The sequence below is a fragment of the Tachysurus vachellii genome, chromosome 5, assembly GCF_030014155.1.
Source record: "Tachysurus vachellii isolate PV-2020 chromosome 5, HZAU_Pvac_v1, whole genome shotgun sequence".
Classification (NCBI taxonomy): Eukaryota; Metazoa; Chordata; class Actinopteri; order Siluriformes; family Bagridae; genus Tachysurus; species Tachysurus vachellii.
Window position 1 is genome coordinate 23,557,054 of NC_083464.1, and position 23,261 is coordinate 23,580,314.

The following is a 23,261-nucleotide window of genomic DNA, read 5'->3' on the forward strand; positions in this document are numbered from 1 at the left end:
GTCTTGTATAGTATAGTGTTATTTATGTCTGTATTGTCTTGTGTAGTATAGTATAGTGTTATTTATGTCTGTATTGTCTTGTCTTGTATAATAGTGTTATTTATGTCTGTATTGTCTTGTCTTGTATAATATAGTGTTATTTATGTCTGTATTATCTTGTCTTGTATAGTATAGTGTTATTTATGTCTGTATTGTCTTGTCACTTCCGCCCACATTAAACATGGCGGCTTCCTTGCTGGAGAACCTGGCGGAATATTTAGGCTCACCCGAATCGGCAGTTCGACTCATCCTTTCTATTTTAATAGGTAAGCACAGTTGAACTTCTTCGATATGAAACTGTATACATGTTCCGTTTTATGAAAACGAGCTGACCGCAGCTTTGTGTTCAGTGTAACTTAGTGAGCTGAGTTAAACCCTGTGTCAGGTCAGAGAGCTGCTTCTGCTGTGGGCGCTTAGTAGTGTTCAGTACAGCAGATCAGAATGAAACGCAGTGCTGCAGTACGTGGAGGTCCACAAGGGCTCAGTGTCTCCCAGCAAACTGTCACTCAGGTCCTGCAAGCACGAGTCAAACGGATCCGAAAATTACGGATCCGCGGATTGTCGGCACGCAGCGACTTTGCGACTCTCCATAGGAAATGAATGACTTCCGGTTTATCGGCTGTCGTTTGTGGTGTGCAGTGTGAAGGCGGTTTGACACTTTCACTTTGATTGGTGGGGACATAATTTATTTGACATTGGTGGGGACAACATTCCCAGTATTTTGTGCATAAAACTGTTGTTATAAGAATACTTTCTTACTCACATACCGGTAGCCTGCATATTCACTGCATATTGCTTCATACAACGGAATATAGCTGCAGCCTCCTACTGTACCTCAACACATTAGCGAGAAAGACAAAGCCAATCAAACAGCGACGTGGGTTAGAGAATCAGGACTCAAAAAAGGCAAAGGCCAATCATTTACATTTACATTTACAGCATTTGGCAGACGCCCTTATCCAGTCCTTAGCCAATCCTTTTAGAGAGGTGGGTTACAGAGGTGGGATTCATTGCAGGGGGTAGATCTGTTAACCGTTTGTGTTCCACAATTTCGTTATTATCTACAGAACGCCGTTGTAAAATATTTTTAATCTTCTTTAATGATTCTTGGATAAATGTTAAAGGAAATAAGTAAAAAAGCACAAGACACAGAGGGACATCAGTGGTTATGTATAAATAAATAAATAAATATATATATATATATATATATATATATATATATATATATATATATATATATATATATATATAATATATAGGCTTGGTCGAATTATTGTTAGGGACAATTGAGTGTTCCCTGGATATTGGTAGGGACATGTCCCTACCGTCCCTACACAAATCGACGCCCTTGTATGAGAGAGAGAGAGAGAGAGAGAGAGAGAGGTGTCGTTTAGTTCTGTGCTTTATGAAGCACTAGGATCTTTAATTCCACTGTTTCCTGCACTTACTGTATCTGCTTTGTTTACCGAAACACAAGACTCAGTAACAGCTTCTTTCCCCACACAATCACCCTGATTAACAACTCACCATAATTATTTTCCCTGCTTCATATCTATAAGTACTGCATTATCAAAACTGTCAGTCATCACATCATCTGTATACGTTACACACACTACTGTCTTGTATAGTGTTATTTATGTCTGTATTGTATTGTATAGTGTTATTTATATCTGTTATGTCTTGTCTTGTATAGTGTTATTTATGTCTGTATTGTCTTGTCTTGTATAGTATAGTGTTATTTATGTCTGTATTGTATTGTATAGTGTTATTTATATCTGTATTGTCTTGTCTTGTATAGTATAGTGTTATTTATGTCTGTACACACTTGGTCTGATAATAAACCTGATTCTGATTCTTATTCCGATCAGAAGGTCATGAGTTCGAATCCCAGGCCTTTCACTTGTATAAACTGAAATAAAACTGTAAGTCACTCTGAATATTGTGTCTGCTAAATGCCAGAAATGTGAATGTAACAGAAATATTGATTGTATTTATTAAATAAATGTTTCCTGTGAGATTCGTGTAATTTAATTCGCATTCTGAAGTAATCTCTGACTGTAAAAAGTCTGAGAATCGTTCATTTCAACTGAAGTTTGTCAGTTGGTGGTGTCGCAGTGACGGTGTTGTGGAGAGGAGGAGACAACAGAAATACTATAACAGGAGACCTCTCTGTGTGTGTGTGTGTGTGTGTGTGTGTGTGTGTGTGTGTGTGTGTGTGTGTGTGTGTGTGTGTGTGTGTGTGTGTGTGTGTGTGTGACAGTGAGAGAGCTCGGAGATCTACCGTGCTGCCGCACATAATCACGGAAACTCCCGGCAGCGCCACTTCCGCCCACATTAAACATGGCGGCTTCCTTGCTGGAGAACCTGGCGGAATATTTAGGCTCACCCGAATCGGCAGTTCGACTCATTCTTTCTATTTTAATAGGTAAGCACAGTTGAACTTCTTCGCATATGAAACTGTATACATGTTCCGTTTTATGAAAACGAGCTGACCGCAGCTTTGTGTTCAGTGTAACTTAGTGAGCTGAGTTAAACCCTGTGTCAGGTCAGAGAGCTGCTTCTGCTGTGGGCGCTTAGTAGTGTTCAGTACAGCAGATCAGAATGAAACGCAGTGCTGCAGTACGTGGAGGTCCACAAGGGCTCAGTGTCTCCCAGCAAACTCAGTCACTTACTCAGGTCCTGCAAGCACGAGTCTGACACTTTCACTTTGAATGGCTTCCTAACACTATTCCACTTTCTCACAACTTTATTTACCATGAATGACTTGAAAAGTAAAGTTGTGTCTCTGCTGATTTTGAATCAAACTTTGGACAGAGAGATTGAGTGACAGAAGATGAGTAAAGGTGTAGACTTTGGCCTGAAACATGGCCATGCTGATGAATGAGATCAAAATATCACACCATGTGCTGTCATTAAGAGAACTAAGGGCATTTGCACTGTACGACCCATGTTGAAAAAAAGACCAAATAAGAGATGTTAAAATATATTTACACTATTATAAACCTTATTTTTTTTTAATCTGTTACACTCTAAACAGGTTTATTTGTGTGTTTCATAAGTTGATGAAAATCTGTGTTAAAGCCCAGCTATTAAATGCATATATATGTATATATATATATATGTATATATATATGTATATATATATACATATATATATATATTTGTTCTATAATAGCTCGATAACATTTGCCTTTTCTAGCTACAGCAAAAGTTCTTCACACAAGGTCACCTGTTGACTCATAAATCTGTATAGAGACACGTTGTCAAACAGATGACGTGGTTGGCATTTAATTAAATGCAGTTTATGAGGTCAATATTTTCGGTATGCTTCATTGTTGTTTACTTTGTTTTGGATTGTAAACTGTGTGGAATATACAGAGCATGAATCTGGGGCAGAAACAGAGCCGTGACACCGACATGGCCACTGGGCTGTCCTTGGAGTTATAATGAAATGAAACCTCTACTTCCCTACTGACATTCTGTTATGCTGTCTTTTCGACATGCATCACATAGTGACTTTGGCAACTTTGCTGACTACATCAAGTGAACATGAGGAAACTTTTTCCCTAACATTCCTATGATTTCAGTTTTGTGGATACACCAGAAGTGAAGAGAAGGCATGTTCTTACACACCCAAGGCTTTTATTGCCCCTTGCTAATTTCAGTATATTTGGTAGCAATATTTTCAGCACCGTTTTATTGATTTTTTTAGTAGAATTTTTCAAGTGCACTGAGGGTATAATTTATAAATAGGCTCAGTACACCCTCAAGTGACTCCTAAATCAGGCAAAATTCCACATCGGGATAATTAGCTGTTTAAAGACGTATACAGACAAGATTAATTTTACATGAAGAGGTGAGGTAAAGTCTCTCTGAAATTTAGTCTTTTGGTCAATTTGCACAATGACTATCACGTCTGAAAAGCTTATACTGTCGCTACCTAGTGAAAAGATTGTAGAAATCAGTTCAGGTAAAATAAATCCCATCCAAATGGAGTTGGTAAAGTTTCCATTATATCTAGTGCTATAGAGGCACACCCTGAAGCACTCTACTATTGTATGAAATGCTGAGCACATTTAAAAGCACTTGTCTAAAAAGCAGTACATCTGGTTTGTAGAAAAGTTGTGAAGTGTTTGTAGTTCAGCTAGAACCTGATTATCAGAACTAATATTTCCAGTGAAACTGCATGCTGCAGCAACAAATCCGACAAGGACGTCAAATAGTCTCGCTGTCAGGCTAAATTTGAATGACAATTTATGCAAAAGGTTTTTGCTTGAGGATGTGCTGAAATGTCTAACCTGTTGTGAAATAGGCAGGAAGGTTTATTGCATAGTCTTATCTGTCAATCAGCCTCAGTGGGCGGGGCTGTCAGATATTATCACCTGTTTATGGTGAGTTGCGTGATTGTAGCATGTACCCTCAGGCTTTACCTAAGAACTCTTGAAAGTTAGTTTCAGAGTTTCAGTACAAAGTCCAAGAAAGTAAAACGCTTGCCTAGACACTGAGAGTAGTCTTATTTGCTTAAAGAACCCCACACCAATAATATATTAAGTCACTTAACTTGGTTAGATTTATTTTGGCAATTGAAAGAAAGGATCTTTCCAACAAAACAGTTAATTATTCAGATCCTGTTGGAATTCGGCCCATATTTTTGAGTTTGGGTTTCATTTGAAGTTTTTGTTCCTTTTCTAGAAGGTGCATGATTTTTTTAAGACATTTGTTTCCTTTTGCTTTAGCTGCAGTTATGTTCAAACCTAAACACAAACAAGGTGCATTTAATTAAAAAGTGTGTTCCAGCTCAGTAAATCTTACTTGATTATATAATACATTTTTAATTAGTTTTATAACCTCCATAGTTCTAATTACATTAAATTGCTGTCTGGAAAAATTAATAGGCTTCACTTTTTCCCCTTAGAAGTTTTTCTTTTTTGTTGCGTAATTCTTTGCTGTAGCCCATTTGAGAAACACTGATTTTAGATGCATGATTGGCTTTCTAAGAAGTACAGATCATCCTCCAATGTGTGCTGAGTTGGACTGTAGATAAATAATGATTTAAACATAAATAATACGTTTGTTTTTTTTTATTATTATTGTTCGACTTGCTCCAATTTGCTCTTCAATAATAAATGGTGCACAATTCAACACAAAAGGGAAAATTAATTTGTTAAATTACTTGCATTTCTGTTCAGATTTAGCAAATTACACCCGTTGGACTAGTGTTTACTGCTGTAGTGTTTATCTAAGCTAATAACATGTTAATAACAATCTGTGTAATAACAATTACAATCTTGTTCAACAAAACTCATGATGTATTAACATCTATTTTGCCTCTAATTTCTCTTAACAGTTCTGAAAAACTAGAGCAAATCCTGCCTCAGATATTCTTGCAACTAGGTTTATGTTTTTTTTTTCTACTTATACAGTATTGTATCTTATGTTAGAATAAATGTTCTCTCTCTCTCTCTCTCTCTCTCTCTCTCTCTCTCTCTCTTTTTCTTTCTTTCTTTCTTTCTTTCTTTCTTTCTTTCTTTCTTTCTTTCTTTCTCTTCACAGGTTATCCTTTTGCACTGGTGTACCGGCAGTTTCTGTTCCATCAGTCTCCATCCGTCATTCATCTATTTCACGTTTTCTCGGGCCTCTCCTTGGCCGTGTTCAACTTTGGTGAGTCAAAGGAAAAAAATGAGGGAGTGATTAGGAAATGGGCAGGAGATTTAGAACGGGGATGATGCTATGAATTAACTGTGCTGTATGGCCAAATGTATGTGGACACCTGACCATACATGCGTGATCACACACACACACACACACACACACACATACAGTACACACACACACACATGTGGTTCTTTTCCAGGCAAACTTAGAAGTCATCAGTTGTATAGACTGTCTTTGTATAATTTGTAGAATTACACTTTCCCTTTACTGGAACTACGAGGTCCAAATCTGTTCCAGCATGAAGACATGAAGGTTAGAGTGGAAAACCTGAGCGTTCTGCAAAGAGCATTCTCCTCATTCCCACTGAACACCTTTGGGTTGAACTGGAATGCTTACTGCAACGCAAAACCTATGGCAAGCCTTGCAAGAAGAGCAGAGTTTATTCTAAAATCAAATATGTGACTAAATCTTTAATGGGATTTTTAACAAGCACATATAAATGTGACTGGTCTGTTGTTCACAAATATTTGGTCATCGGTTAAAACATGTTTTTACTTTAATCTCAGTTTGCTTTATTTCCCAGTCTCCCAACGCAGTGAGTTTGTTTCCCCTTTTGTAAAACGACAGAAACTACAGAATGAATGTCGTAACGATTTCCTCTTTATGCAGTAAAGCCACAAACAAGAAGGATGCTTGCCAATTGCCAAAGCTAGGTCTCAAAGTTCATGCACATTTCAAAGGTAACAAGACGTAGTGTGCCAAGTTGTGTCAGGGGAAGAGGCAGCGTAGATAACCTGCAGTTTAAAAGGTTGTCCCAACAATTTAGGACATTGCATAATATTTTAATTTTGGCACTTGTCCCTGTGTTTTTTGTGACATGACCTACAACACAATAATATGTTGTTTTTTCTTTCTGGGCAAAATGTGTTTGACGTGGGACAATGGCATCCTACAAAATTACTGCCACCTGATGGTAAATAGTGTAACATAGTCCAAGTGCACAGTGTGTGATTTGAGACATGACTGCTCCAGGGAAAAGTTGTTATTATTGACTAACCTGTGCTTATTTGTATTTTTTTTTTAATGCTGCCCTGGCCTTAACAGCAGGTGTGTCTATTCACCGTCTGATTATTTGTCTGAATGTTGTTTGTCAGTGTCTTCCATCCTTTTGCTCCCTACTGTCTCATTCAGACATTTTAGCAGTTATAAAACCAGTTTACAAAAGTGGACAAAATATATTAAACGATTACGTGTTTCTATGAAAGAGACTGTAAGAGTGCACAGAAAGAAAAGAGCATCAGCGGCGTAAAAGATGAATTTGATGTTTGTTTGTTTGTTTGTTTGTTTTTTCATGAAATATTTTTTTCAGGTCAGAGTCTCAGTGAAGTTGATTTGTTTGTACAAGCAGCTTATAAGTGTCCTCTGCCATCACGTCTATCCATCTATCCATCTGCCTGTCTGTCCCTCTCTCTCTAGATTGATAGATATAGTGCAGAAACAAATGACTTCCATCCCCAACACCATCATATAGAATTCCTTCATTCCGTGAAAATCATTCATTTCTTTGCAATATTTATCTTGGGCTGGTCCATTCAGCTTTTTTTATAATTTGCATTTACATAAATATATTTAACAGCCTTCATTTATCACGTTTACAAGCACAATGACAGTATTATCTTTAAACATCATTGCATCTTAGCAATCTGGGGTCAGAGCACTGGCTCAGTGATGATGCAACACCCCTGAGGCAGAGAGGGATAAGAGTCTTGCTCACAGGCTAAACCATGACTTAAACCCCAGACCTTCTGATTACATTTACATTTACAGCATTTGGCAGACGCGCTTATCCAGAGCGACATACATAAGTGCTTAAACTTCTAACATTAATGTTGGCTCAATAGGTTACATACTTAAGATAGATGATTAGACTTAACCACTGAGCCACCACTTCCCTGGCTATGGATGGCTGAGTGATTAGAGTACATGCAAACAGATCTTTCTAAGACCTTTTGGATCTGGATGGAAATCCTTGTTTCTGTCGTGTGTGTGTTTGTATATGTGTGTGTATATGTGTGTGTGTGTGTATGTATGTGTATGTATATAAAATGAAAGTGTTTGCCCCTTCCTTATTTTTTTGCACGTTTGTCACACTTTAATGTTTCAGATCATCAAACAAATTTAAATACTAGTCAAAAACAACACACGTAAACACAACATGCAGTTTTTAAATGAAGGTTTTTATTATTAATGGATTATTAAAAGATCCTCAAAAGCTACACATCATGCCGAGATGTAAAGAAATTTAGGAACAAATGAGAACTAAAGTAATTGAGCTCTATCAGTCTGGAAAAGGTTATAAAGCCATTTCTAAAGAGAAAACATCTTGACTTTTGGGAAAATACTCCGTGGACTGACGAGACAAAAGTTGAACTTTCCGGAAGGTTTGTGTCCCATTACATCTGGCGTAAAGGTAACACCACATTTAACAGTAAAAAATTCCTCCACAGCGCTGTAACAGTCTCATTGCATGTTTATTTGTTATCTTTGACTAATATTTAAATTTGTTTGATGATCTGAAACATTAAATTGTGACAAACATGCGGAAAAAAAAATCAGGAAGGGGACAAACACTTTTTTTCACACCACTGTATATGTGTGTGTGTGTGTGTGTGTTTACATGCTTGTGAGAGTGAGTCTGTACACAGAGGGTTAAATGAAGCTGCCCTTTCACACCTGATTGCTCCAACACACCTATTCTCTGTATTACTTTCAGGGTCTCAGGTGTATCACTCTGCATTATGCATAATCATCCAGTTCCTGCTGCTGAGACTTATGGGAAGAACCGTCACTGGTGTCCTGAGCAGCTTTATATTCCAAATGGTGAGAGACTTCTACACCAACATGGTTTCTAATTTGTGACAGCTGTTAAACATTTTGCTTCTGAACGCGTCTTAGGACTCATTATAGCAATGGTCACATGTTGCTAAAGATATATACTGCTTTCCCTAGAAATCGCTTCCAGCTCTAATATAAAATGGATAACCTTTATTTATATAGACCTTTTAACAATGGACGACATCACGAATCAGCTTTGACATAAATAACTATCACATTATTATCCCTAATGAGCAAGTTAGTTTCCCTTTAAGAGGAACCAGACTCAAAATGGAAGCCAGACAGTGTGATTATAAATAATTCCTGCATACTGTATGATCAGACAGATGATAATTGTGTGTATAAACATCAGGCTCATTCCTGAATTTTAACTTCGTCTGTTATAAGGAATTATCTGTTCAGTGGTGAATGCAGTGGTGTTCACATCATTAGAGTATGATTTGTAATTAAGATTAACATGTTAGGATAATTAAAAAAAATGCTCCCCTGGCTGTGAACCATTCATTAGGAATTAAATTAGATTTTGTTCTTTGGATCTGATTACCTCTGGTTGGAGTTCTCATCACAGAGAAACCACAACCTGCTGCTGAGGAAGGCCAACATGGTCATCTAGAAAAACCTAAATGGTTATCTATGAACACCTAGAAACAAGTGATGACTTTAACAAGATGGCTTTAACAGGAAGTCTGTTTTTCCTGGGTATATCATTGAATTTTTGACCATATATTACACAGTTACAGAACGGTAAAATATTTATAGTCCCACTCTCTGGTGTCACCCAGATGAGGATGGGTTCCATTTATATTCTGGTTCCTATCAAGGTTTCTTCCTAATTTAGTCCCAGAGTTTTTCCACACCTCCATCATATCTGGCTTGCTAAAAATGTATATCCAGATTTTATATATTTCTGTAAATGTATAAATATGTAAAGATGATGTCCATCGTTAAAAGCACAAATATATTGAATTGAAAAAGATGCAGACAACACATCCTATTAGCCAAACATGTAATGTGTAGCGATGGTCTTTTATATCTGCATAGAACAGCACGCATGTATACCTCGCGTTTTGCATTTTACATTTGCGTTTATTTATTAGACTGTTATGCAAAGCAGCTCATGAATGAAACAAGGCTGTTCATGCACAGAGATCCTAAAAGAGTAGACGGTGACATCAATTCTACTACACTGACCGATAACAAGTGACAGTTTGACAAAAAAAACCTTGAAACACAGACAGCGCCAAAACTAATCACAGAATTAAGATTAAAAGAGAAAAATATAGATAGAATTATAAAAGAAAAAAAATTTACTTGGTGTGTTTAATTTCCCTTCAGGTTATAGAATTATGCGTCCAAGCAGTTATGATAATCACATTCAATTATCCCCAGACATGAATTTCAGGGTAAAATATTGTGGCGTCTACAAATTGTCAGCCTTAAAAGAGCTCATTGTCAGAGCGAATATCACACAACGAGAGTTGGAAACTGTATCTCTTAAACAGCTATCCAAAAAGTGTTCAAGGCCGTGGATCATTTTGAGGGCTAAAGTCTTAATTCTGCGTATGCTGATAGTAAGGCAGCACACGCTATGTACACTGCAGTCAGGAGTAATGATAAAAGTAACACAATACAACATTTTTGTGTTTATTTTCCTCTCATCCCATCCTTATAGCCTGGTTAATGGTTCAAAGAGAGGCATAATTCAATATATTAGTTTTTAGTAGTGGATTTTATATTCAGTATTTATGAAACTCTACTTAGTTAAAGGAAACAGCTGTGACTTTTAGAGTCTAGTGCTTCCTGTGAGGTGAAACTGTTGCAGTGAAAACATCCTCCATCACATCTGTTCATGTTACACACGGCTCATGAGCTAGCGGTCTGCAAAATGGGCAGAGTTGATGAGCGTAGTTATGGATGCAGCTAATTTAAGTGAAATAAAAACAAAAGAAACTAGTGACATCTAGCAAGATTCTTCTATGTTCTGGCACAGTGGTGGTGGAATGAAGTTCCCCTAGATGTCACTGGCTGTCCTCACTGGCTGAAACACTTAATCTAGCGCTTTTTCTCTGTCTGTTGTATGTGTATATATTTAAAAACATCATTGTCAATGTCATTGTGAATCGAAACTATTTTTTTTCTTAAGGTAACTTTTGAAATTCTGCCTTTTTTTATTTGTCTTGAAACATGTTTCAAAATAACAAAGTGCATTTAAATGTTCAATTTTAAAGTGGGGGGGGGGGGGCACGGTGGCTTAGTGGTTAGCACATTCGCCTCACACCTCCAGGGTCGGGGTTCGATTCCCGCCTCCACCTTGTGTGTGTGGAGTTTGCATGTTCTCCCCGTGCCTCGGGGGTTTCCTCCGGGTACTCCGGTTTCCTCCCCCGGTCCAAAGACATGCATGGTAGGTTGATTGGCATCTCTGGAAAATTGTCCGTAGTTTGTGATTGTGTGTGTGTGTGTGTGTGTGTGTGTGTGTGTGTGTGTGTGTGTGTGTGTGTGTGTGTGTGTGTGTGTGTGTGTGTGTGTGTGTGTGTGTGTGTGCGCCCTGTGATGGGTTGGCACTCCGTCCAGGGTGTATCCTGCCTTGATGCCCGATGACGCCTGAGATAGGCACAGGCTCCCCGTGACCCGAGGTAGTTCGGATAAGCGGTAGAAGATGAATGAATGAATGAATGAATTTTAAAGTGACTTGTTCTCTCTCTCTCTCTCTCTCTCTCTCTCTCTCTCTCTCTCTCTCTCTCTCTCTCTCAGACATACCTCTTGATTGGTTATTACTACACAGCTACACAAGAGTATGATATCAAGTGGACCATGCCCCACTGTGTCCTCACCCTAAAACTCATCGGTACACTCAGTTCTTTTAAACTTATTGTAATGTTTATTCAGAGTGTCAGCTTTAAATATTTTGGAATCATTTATCACGGAAAGCTAAACGTTTAACACCTTACCAAATACTAGGTTAACTGACAAAGGTGCTTTCCTTGCTTTCTTCTTCACACCATAGGTTTGTCATTTGATTACTATGATGGAGGAAAAGAACCAGTGAGTTGACTGATTCATCCTGTATGGTTTAATGTTTCAACTGTTGTCTGTCTTCATAACAGGATCTATTTTATTTATGTAACTTCACTTTTTTTTTCACAATTATTTGTGATGTTCATGTGTGTTCTTTTAGAATTCTAAATATGGAAGGTGTTTCTGTTCCTTCTAACTTAACCTACTTATAAGCTTAGGTAGACTTGTTAATCATGTATTTATATACTATGGATTACCATTTGCCTTTGTAATTTAGTATTTTTATATTTTAACATTACTATGTACTATAAAAAAAAAAAAAGGTTAGAACCCAGCTTTATATAAACTGGTGTACGAAGGCGTTTTAATCTAGAAATAGGTTTTGTAATCTTATATTTAGATTAATGTAATCGTTTAATAATGGTAATCCTAAAATTTTAAACTTAATGTCAAAAATTCTAGGCAATTAAAAAAAATTAAAATATAATAATAATAATAATAATAATAATAATAATAATAATATAGATATGCTAAGATGAGGTTACTGATCAGGTTTCTGCCTTTAAAACTGTGTTTTTTTATTTGCCGTAGCAATATACTGTAACCTAAATGCAGGACTCTTTTTATTTAAAACGGAATAAAATTTACATCTAAAAATGGACATCTTAAAAAAGCACTTAAGTGACCATTATAATATCAGTGAAATATCTTTCTTGTTGTTTGATAAATACCACATTTTACTTTAAATTGATATGCAGGTAACTTTTTATGAAGATCTTTTTATGTCTCCTCTTTCCTGCCCTGTGCATTAGTCTCAGTTGAGCGCAGAGCAGAAGGCCGCTGCTCTTCCCTCTACTCCGTCTCTGTTGGAGGTTTGTGGATTCTCGTACTTCTACGGTGGCTTTTTGGTAGGACCTCAGTTCACACTGCGCAACTACTTGCGCCTGGTTTCCAGAGAAATGTCTGACTGTCCAGGGCAGGTGCCAAACAGGTTAGCGCTCTGTCCATGGCTCAGTTATACAATAATGAAATGAACCTTATGAACTGCAGTACTGAAAGATTATTCTCTCTCTCTCTCTCTCTCTCTTTCTCTCCTAGTACGGTCCCTGCATTAATGCGCTTTTGTTTGGGTTCATCCTCACTGCTTATCTTTATGATATTTCAGCCGTATTACCCAGACAGCTATTTCCTTACAGATGAATATGAGGTCAGTGTTAATAACGGTCAAATTATTTGCAATATTTGTTACGTCTTTATACTCATATGAGCACTATTGATATTTTTTTTCATCTTGTTTATAATAATAACTGTTTAATATATCTGTAACTGTTATTTACTCTGTTGTCCAGGCTCAGCCATTTTGGTACAGATGTGTGTATATCCTGCTGTGGGCTAAAGTAAACCTGTACAAATATGTGACCTGCTGGCTGATAACTGTAAGTCTGTAATGTTCACATACAAATACTGGCTTTTTGTGTTTAGTATTTCAATAAAAGCTGTTTGGAAGGAAGACGTTTTTGGACTGTAGCCAGATTTGCCATAATATTCACAACAGATAAAATTCTTGACTCATGTAAAAGTGTAGTCCTTTAAATAAAGAAATATTCTAGTAAAAGTAGAATACTCCTGGTTTCACTTTAAACTCTTTAAGTAGATTTGTGGTAAATTAGTTCCCCTTCCACCAAACAATAAGGGAAATTGTGAAAACATTAGCCAAGGCTAAATAAAAACAGCTTTATACTTCTTAAATGTTAGCTGGCATGCTAATAACTAATAATTCAGCATACAGTATGTTATTGCTAAAAGCTTGCTGTCACACACACCCATAGGTAAATATGTAGTAACTGACAGTGGATTACAGAGGTTTTCTTTCTTCTCAACACTGCATACAAAATGTACAGCATTTTTGCACTATCTTTAAACCTCTCCATCATCCTACTGTTATTGTCTAGTTTAATCATTGTCCCTTTTGTTTTTCTTTCACTCCAGGGCATTTGTGTTCATTTTTCAGTCACCCTTGCTTTTTGTTTAATCACTCCTGCCAAGTTAGTTATTAGCATTTTATGCTAGCTCTTTTACAGGAGCTTCAATTTTATGTTAGCACCAAGCTTAAAAAACTTCTAGACCTCTGTGCGCTTGTCAGCCATAAAGCACTGTAATTATATCCGAGCTAGCATACCAAATAGCTTCCAATAGCTATATGTGTCTTAAATGCGCTAAGAATGGATTATGTAGTTAAAAAATAACATTTCTTGAGAACTGTGTGCGTGTTTTGTTTAGATTGGCATGTGATGATAATGTGGCCTGTAATGCAGTGGCAGGAAATCCATAAAAACACAAATCAGATTGTGATCTAGGCTTATAAAAAAAATCTAAGTCTAATCTATTAGTCTGCACATTTTAATGCATGACTGTTTTTGAACGTTTAAGAAAGTAGACTTTATAAATTGCAGGTACCACCTGGGGTTATTATGTAGTAAAAACAGCTGGTTGTTCAGTTTTGCATTCCACTGGAACCGGTTTAACTGTGCTTTCTTGCCTTTGTACTTGTTCAATACAGGAGGGAGTGTGTATCCTCGCTGGGCTCGGCTACAACGGTCGCGGTGAGGACGGGCAGCCCAAGTGGGATGCCTGTGCTAATATGAGAGTGTGGATATACGAGACCACGCCGCTTTTCACAGGGACCATCAACTCCTTTAACATTAACACTAACGCCTGGGTGGCCAGGTATACATCGACTTTTTCTAACAAAATGAGAGATCGTAATAATCATATAAAATACTAGTGTGAAGTTTTGTGATATTTTGTCTCTTTACTGCTGACCTCTCACCTCTGTGTCTCCATGTTATTACATTTCTGTGCAGGCACATTTTTAAGAGGCTAAAGTTTTTGGGTAATAAGATGGCATCACAGATGGCCACACTGTTTTTCCTGGCGATCTGGCATGGCCTGCACTCCGGTTACCTGCTCTGTTTCTCCTTGGAGTTCATAATTGTCAACGTAGAGAAGCAGGTAACCCAGCTGATTTTAATTAAAAAAAAAAGTGGCTTTTAATTTGAACCCACTGCTGCAGTTACAAATCAGATATAGAGTTATACAAATAGTTATAAAATAGTATATTAAGAGGGGGCACGGTGGCTTAGTGGTTAGCACGTTCGCCTCACACCTCCAGGGGGTTCGATTCCCGCCTCCGCCTTGTGTGTGTGGAGTTTGCATGTTCTCCCCGTCCCCTCCTCCGGGTACTCCGGTTTCCTCCCCCGGTCCAAAGACATGCATGGTAGGTTGATTGGCATCTCGGGAAAATTGTCCGTAGTGTGTGATTGCGTGAATGAATGAGAGTGTGTGTGTGCCCTGTGATGGGTTGGCACTCCGTCCAGGGTGTATCCTGCCTCGATGCCCGATGACGCCTGAAATAGGCACAGGCTCCCCGTGACCCAAGGTAGTTCAGAGAAGCGGTAGAAAATGAGTGTGTGAGTAGTATTTTAAGAGCTTACCTTGGTTCAACATATTAAATATTAAAAGCACTTCATGAATTGTGTGTTAGAGAGAGGTTAATATTGTTTAAGATCAGCTGAATAGGGTTGATGAAGGTGTTTATTTAGGCACTGAATAAGCATTGGTTTAAGTGTTATTAATATTAAAATTATATGTCCCTTTTAGGTGTCTGGAAGTCTGTACACATCTTTTTCCTCTGAGTTAATTGAATATTGTGGTTCATGCCTACATGCACACTGATTAGGAACTGTCTACTGTAGGGTGTGTGTTAACATTGTTTCATGCTTGTGTTCTCTCAGGCTCAGGCGATCATAAAGGACAGCCCCAAGTTGACGGCCGTTGCAAACAGCCCTCTGTATCCCCTTATATACATAGTACAGCAGTTTATCCATTGGCTCTTCATGGGCTACCCGTTAGTAGCATTCTGCCTCTTCACTTACGACAAGTGGCTGAAGGTGGGTGAAGACCTGAAGCAGTGCCCGTGTTTGAACCCTGATGATGTCACAGACATCCATGATTTGGAAAATAGAGAGCTAAATTGTCTGTGGTTTTTGTGGTCATTTACTTATTTACAGTTGGGGTCATAAGTTTGCATAAGCCTTCCAGAATCTGGAAAATGTTAACAATTAAAAAAGGTAATAGGGACCATAAAAATTGCAGTTTGCTTTCTTATTTAGTTCTGCCCTGAATAAGCTATTTTACATAACAGATGTTTACATACTGTGTATAGTCCACAAAACGTAAGGGAAAGTGAATTTACACAAATGAACCAGTTCAAAAGTTTACACATGCCTATTGGAGGATCACAGACTGTGTTTATGTTTAAATATTAAGAGCCAAGTGAACAGGATGATCAGTGTAAATTGTTATTATTTTGTTTAAAGCTCATATTTTTCATTAAGTACTGCCTACATAAGATGTATGTTTCCCAAAGGAAAAATGAAGAAAAACTACAATTTACACCAATTGCCCTGTTCAAAAGTTTACACCCCCTCGTTCTTAGTGCATCATATTGCATTCTTGAGAATCAATTAATATTTGCACCTTCTGTATTAGTTCTATATAGCAGTCCTTTAGCTGTCAGACTCATCATATGGCCTCTGCTTGTCAGGGGACAAAATATGCAAGACATTTTATAATAGATAAAACCAAATATGCTGGAAACCAAAGAATGTGCAGGAGCTGAATGATTTTTCTAAAGAACAGTGGGCAGTTCAACTGCTCAGGACAAACTCAGGATTCATAAATAATGATCACAAAACGTAAAAAGATCATCCAGGTAACAGCAGTCAGTGTTAGGAATGAAGCATATGTGAAACCTTAGAGCTGGTTCCTTTGTGTAAATCCAGTTATTGCGTCTTGTGGACTATATGTAAACATCTGTTATGAGAAATTGCTTATTAAGGGCAGGGCTAAATAAATATTTGGAAATCATTATGATCTTTTTTTCCCTGTCCGTCTCTCTATCTCTCTCAATCAATCTCTCTTAATGATCAACATTTTACAGATTCAGAAAGGTGTATGCAAACTCATGGCTTCACGTGTACACATCCATCCTCCACAATCACATATTAACATCACTGTAGTTCCTATATAATTACTCTCTACAGTATTACCAAAATATTTCATAATAGTTACTCTGTACATTAGGTGTTTTTTGTTCTCTGTCTCAAATCAGGTAAAGCACTGTGTTGCTCATATATACACACTTGCTGTTTGCTTTTTTTTTTGCATTGTCTTTTGATTTACTAATATTTATTTACTTTTATTATATTTATCGATTTTCTTTTCCAGGTTTATTCGTCTGTGTATTTTTGTGGTCACCTCTTTTTCATCATTGCCTTCCTTATCCTACCATTCCTTCGTATGGCATTGGTGCCTGTGAAAGTGAAGAGCGACAGAAAAGAGGACTAGAGAGAAATAGGTAAAGTTTAGATATTTATTTTCTTTCCCTTATGTGCATATATAGTGTACTCATCTTGTGTGCATGATATCTCAAGAACCAGCAGTTGAATGTTTGTGGAATTCATGTGGAATTATCACTGTAAGCAGCTGATGATGTCACGTTTTACAATTGATCCAAACAGTGTCAAAGTCACAGGATTAGGATTAGAGACAAATCTTTTTTTCTTTAATAGCTTCCTTGATGTGTGTAGTGTATATTTAAAGGGTATTTGCGCCATGCCCAGTTAAAAAGAAGGCCTAGACTCAGTGGTGTTAGTGGAGGAGGCATCCCTGTCAACATTATCAGCATCACGTTCCACTTTAATAAATGAACAAAATTTGGCAGACGCCATTGGCTGCTTATTGTTTGTTTGACAGCCCAGAAACAAGTTACAACATTCTCTTCAAATCCTATACACATATTTCAAGCCTAAATACTGCTCTAAACTGTTCATATTTATTTGATATTATTATAATAATATTTAGACATTATCGTGTAGTTTCTCCAAACTTCTAAAATGAGCTTGTATTATAGATATCATCGGAAATAAGAATCGGTCTATGTGGACTTTGGCTACTTTATTTTCATGGCTGCACACCACACCGCCTCACCTGGCATCAATCCCTTGTGGCTGAATGACCAAAGATCCCTGCAGCTACTCTCCAAAACCTAGTGGAAAGCCTCATTAGAAGAGTGGAGCTTACAATAACAGCAGAGGAATCACCTCCATATTAAAGCCTATATGGTTAGGGAACGGCATCCGCAATACTCCCCCGTCCCCATACTTTTGGTCATATAAAGTGTAGCTAGGTCCGCCAGGGCCAAATGCTTTATACTGTAGCTTTAGCCACCTCTAACTTAAAATGTGCATCACAGAACCATTTTCAACACAAAATCTCTTACTCCTAGATAGGAAGCTTTCTGTTTCACCACAGTCCTTTTGAGGACAGTTCACCTCTCTATAGTTATCTCACAATACATTTCCAAGGTCAATGCTGGCCAATACTGTTATGTCCCTAACTGTGACAGGAAAAAGTCTGTTTTTACCCCGTTTTCTGTTTTAGTTTGATTAAAGAAAGGAATAGCCAGTTTCACCACACTGTACATTCATCCAGTAATGTACACATTTCAAATAGTGTGTATCCCATGGTTTTATTAAACAGTTGAACAAACTTCAGAGTGCTCTGTCGTGCTCCATTATGCTAAATTATTTCATCATTTGAAATATACCACCAGCTTAAAGTGAAGGTACCTCGGTATTGTAGGGCGTATATTTTAAATTAAAATAATGATTTTGAGAATAAAAAGCAAACCCTGCAATGTAAGAAAAAGGTTAGCGCTGTGGGCGTATGATCAGAAAGAAAACTGCAGCTTGTCATCTCATGTCAGCCTGAGGACGGTGGAAGATTTGGTGACATTATAGTATTATACTATTCTTGTATAATGTTACACAAAAGGAGGAAACGCATTGTAATGGCAGGGTGCTGTTAGCAGAGATGGAGATGTTTAAAGTGTGTAGTGAACTGCTGCTTTTTTTTTTACCCTGCCACATGTCACCTTTTCATAATGACAGCTTAATAGTAGTACTTTATTCTTCAAATCCTAACATAGTGGCCCTGAAACCCAGTTATACGGAAAGGCTTTCGTAGGCTATGCAAAGAGGGGTAAATGGAGATGCAGGTAGACGGGTATGGAAGAGAAAGTTTGAAGAAGTTCTATAAGAAATATTTGTGTGCCTTTGTGGTAAAATCAAATCTGACATCAAAGGAGCACATAAGATGTAATCAAATGATTGTTCCATTGTAAGGACAGGATGATGATGATGATGATGATGATGATGCTGCATCAATCTCCATCCATTTTTTGTACCACATATACAACACCTGCTGACAGAAAGCCTGGATACTACCACACACAAACTATACACAACTTATAGTAACCAATCACCCTACAACACATGTCTTTGGACTGGGGGATGAAAACGGAGTACCCAGAAGAAACCCTGAACAATTAGGAGAACATGGATGCTCCACATATACAGGGTGAAGACAGAAATCAAACCTCAAGAGTTATGAGGCAAACATGCTACCCAATAAACCACTGTGCTTCCTAATTATAATTATAACTTATTATTATAATTCTTCTTTTCTCATCAAAGTAACGAGGACGCCAATTTAACAAAGTAAGAGTTGTTTAATTGTTTCACTCAATTTGCCTTTCACTTAGATTAGAGACATGCTCAGACTGAACATCATACAGACACATCCAAGATGAAACAGACGAACACTGACATCCATCATAGATTTTCCCATGCTCGATTCAGAACCGAAGAAGAATCCAGCGAGCAACCATGATACATGGTGCTACAGTAATAAACATGAGAACCGTAAAAGTGTACATTTCTGTCAGCAATGCTAAGTGTTGCTATGGCACCAGTGCAGTGAGGAAGCTTAAGGAAAAAGAGATCATCTATACTCTTGCAACCTTGAAACCACATGAAATGAATGCCATGATTTTGATAGAAGATTACATCATCGGACAATTCGAATACCTCAGACCAGCCTCAAAAACACTTTGTTGTACAGCTGATGGATGGAAACAGCTTAACTAAATCAGCTGCATGTTTTATCTCATAAACCGTTCACTGTGAAGCTTCTCGTTCCTTTTTTTTTTGCACCATATACTCCTGGTTCAGTACACAGTGAAATGATCCAGTGTTACTCCAGGAGCCTGGTGTTACATAAAACAGAACCAAGTACACTACACAGTACTACATAAAGCAAATGTGTGCAAACACTGCAAGTCAGAAGACAATGTGAGACAGACCGTACAATAAAGTACAGCACAAGAGTGTTTACAGAGCAGCACTGACCAGTACACAGTTCTGTAGTGAGTAAAGTGCATGTGAAAATGCTGCAGATGTAAACATCAGGGACAGTTAGCAGCAGATTGTAGCATTATTAAAAGTCATGTGCAATAGGAGTGCAGAGATGTACAGTTGAGCTCAAGCGTGTGTGTTCATGTCAGTCCAGTCTCTGGGAGTTAAAGAGTCCGAAGGCTTGAGGGAAGTAAGGTGTGGTTTCTTCTGTTTGTGAGGCCCCGAATGCTTCAGTACCTTTTCCCAGCCAGCAGGAGGATGAAGAGTTTGTGTGAGGAGTGTGTAAGGTCATCCACAATGCTGATGTCTGTGATGGAGGGAAGACGGATAATAAATGGATCATTCATGTGGCGCAATGTGCAATATGCACAGCTTGGGCTCATGAGGTATCTCTTGCTTCTGCTTGCATATATATATATATATATATATATATATATATATATATATATATATATATATATATATATATATATATATATATATATATATAAGTATAGCGCTTTTAACAATTTCCCATTGTCTCAAAGCAGCTTTACAGAGGTATGGAAACAGAAGAGAGAGAAAAGGAAATATATATATATATATTTATATACGTAGATATCTGACGCTGACCTTACAATTAAGTGTGATATTTTCTGAAGTTGAAATAAGGGGCTGAACCAAACTGTTATTCCTGAAATTCAAATGCTTTGTTTTTCCAGTTGTTTTTCAGTCAAGAGTTTTCCACCATGCTCTAAACTCATCTTTTCTTCTTTCTTTATTTCTTTTGTCCCCCTCAGGTTTCTTTGTCTGGTTCTCTGAAAGCTACCTGAAGGGAACTGTGACTGACTGGAAACTTTTTAAGGCCTTTAACTATATATTATAAATATATACACACATGCATAAATCTGTACAAACAAATTTGTTTCCTTATGTTTTTTTTTTTTTTTTTTTTTTTTTTGGGCTGACGATGAAGAAGAAGAATCATTTCAGATCAAGAGAAGGAGAGATGGAGAATGCTCTCTGAGTGGTACAATATATATATATTTATATATTGATTAAATGTGAAAGAATTTTAGTTTTTCAGGAGACTTTTTTGTTAAGAGGTAGAGAAATGTGGAGGCTAATTAATATCCATACCCATCCGTACAGGATTTTCAGCCACAGTATTGCACTCCTAAGCTCTCTAGTTTGGGGAATCTTGGTAGCACCTGCTGATGATGTCATTTTCAGCAAAACCAAACAACCCAGTCTGAGAGCTGGCCTGAAGGCTGCCTGCATTTCAACTTTGTTTGGGTGTTTTTGGCGTTTTATTTCCTTTTTTCACTCGTTTTCGTAAATCTGCAGCCACTGGTCAGATTTACACAAAACACTGTAATATATAAAACACAGAATGTGCAGTGAAACTTGGATATACCTTGGCGTGTAAATGAGTATTATTGTTTAATTTCTAATTTAACAGATTTTTCACAATATTTTTAGCAATTTTAGAATGGGTTGACGATTTTGTAATTTTGTAGCTTTTTCAACAAAAATAAGTCCACAATAACGAATGTGAGGACTTTGTCAACTTTTTCACTCCCACATACTCGTCCGTCCCGGTCTCTGCGTAAATTTAAACACATACTATAAAATAATTCAAACTACTTGCCAAAATGATAATTTTTGTATTGCTTAAAATCTTAATCACTTGGCCCCAATGTTGACTAAACTAAAGTGAGGAAATTTTTTCCTGACTCAAAGTGAAAAAGAAGTGACTCGCTTTCGGGGATAGTTTTCGGGGATTTTAATATTTATACTTGTTCAACATTTCACCGATGTTGTTCGGTTAACTAATTTTGCCTTACTGTTACCAAATGTATGGAAAAAAACGATTTTAAATGAGCCATTTCTTTTGCAATGGTCATTAAAAATGCTGGATTTGATGAAAATCAGATATCTGTGGTATGTGTTGTTTTTTTCATTAACATCATAGATGATATTTATATTCAAAAAGAAAGTACACCCTCTGTCTGGTCTTCACCAACTACTATAAACAAATTAATAACCTTAGGTAACAAGCAAAAACACATACGTACAACATATAATAGTATATAACATTCACATACATAATAAGTACCCTTAAGCAACTATAAATTGAAGTAAACATAGGAGTTTGTCTGTCTCATGTAGTTTGCTTTAGTTAATTGATGTTTGAGGGCGAATATTAATACAAAGCTCACTTAAGATCCTTCCACAGCATCTCAAAGTCTTGGGGTTTGAACATTGTTTTGGCTATTCCAATATCTTGACAATTTATATGGGGTTGTTGTTTTAATACACTGTGGTTGGTTCTGTACATTTATGTTTAAATTGTCCTTTGGCAGACATCTTTATCAAAAGCGACTTACATTTATCTCATTTATACAGCTTAGAAATTGAGGGTTAAGGCCTTGATGAGGGGCCCAGCAGTGGCAGCTGGGTGGATCTAGGACTCAAACACAACCTTCTAATCAGTCGTCTAACACCTTAACTGCAGTCCTACCACTTTTTTTACATGATGTCATGGTTTGGTTCAGATAAAATGTACAAATCTAAATCATGCTTCCATATTCTTGTTGAATAGAAGGGACCACTATTCATCCTTCCACAAAAGCCATACTTGTTTGGTCTTTTTCTGATTGTGTTGACAGGAACATAAATATTTAATATGCTTATAGAGGCCTGTAGGTCACATGATGAAGCTCTTGGGCTTTTCCTTACATCTCTGAACATTAAATGTTCTGACCTTGAACTGATGGTAGTGTTGGGATTCTCACTCCTAGGAACATTGGTGGTTTGAAACCTCTACAATTGTAAACAGTTCTTCTCACTGTAGTATAGTGAATTTGAAACACTTCGGAGGTAGCCTTATAACTCTTGCCAGATAGATGGCCTGCTTCTCTTCTCTTAGGACGATCATGGGTGATGAAGACACTGAGTGCTCCAGAACATCAGCTACCAAAATGTTTTTTTAAGACAGGTAGCCACACTTATTGATGTTCAACTAATTAGTAGCCTATATTAATAATACATAGATGTTAAATTCTCTCTTAACAATTTCAGGCAATCGGAAGTGTGTACTTATTCTTCTCATCTGGTGTCTGAACATTGTTTTATTGCTAGGGGAAAAATCACTACAATCTGAAATCTGATTCAGTTGTTGTTGTCACCTAAGGCTATTTGTTTGTTCATACAGGTTTGTAACGACCACACAGTTGTTACTGAGACCCTAATAAATACAAACCTACAACTGAAGGAAGGCGTCCATTCCTTTTCTCATGACTGTAATTATTTTGTAGCTTGCTGTATAACACCCAGTGGTCAAGACAAGCCAATAAA

At 37.3% G+C, this 23,261-nt stretch overlaps 1 protein-coding gene across 2 annotated transcripts; it reads left to right on the top strand.

The window, feature by feature from the left end:
* Positions 1-157: 157 nt before the first annotated feature.
* Positions 158-21,837, top strand: lpcat3 (lysophosphatidylcholine acyltransferase 3). Of its 2 annotated transcripts, none has more exons than XM_060870623.1 (14): positions 158-305; positions 2,300-2,464; positions 5,593-5,700; positions 8,468-8,574; positions 11,341-11,434; positions 11,594-11,631; positions 12,417-12,595; positions 12,703-12,811; positions 12,954-13,040; positions 14,165-14,331; positions 14,469-14,616; positions 15,399-15,554; positions 16,894-17,023; positions 20,702-21,837. In XM_060870623.1, exons 2-13 carry the CDS (start codon positions 2,380-2,382, stop codon positions 17,011-17,013), a joined length of 1,398 nt encoding a protein of 465 aa, XP_060726606.1. In that variant the 5' UTR covers positions 158-305; positions 2,300-2,379; the 3' UTR covers positions 17,014-17,023; positions 20,702-21,837. The 2 variants fall into 2 exon arrangements, with proteins under 2 accessions (XP_060726606.1, XP_060726607.1); XM_060870624.1 differs by lacking the exon at positions 20,702-21,837 and adding an exon at positions 17,579-18,216.
* The last annotated feature ends 1,424 nt before the right edge of the window (positions 21,838-23,261 follow it).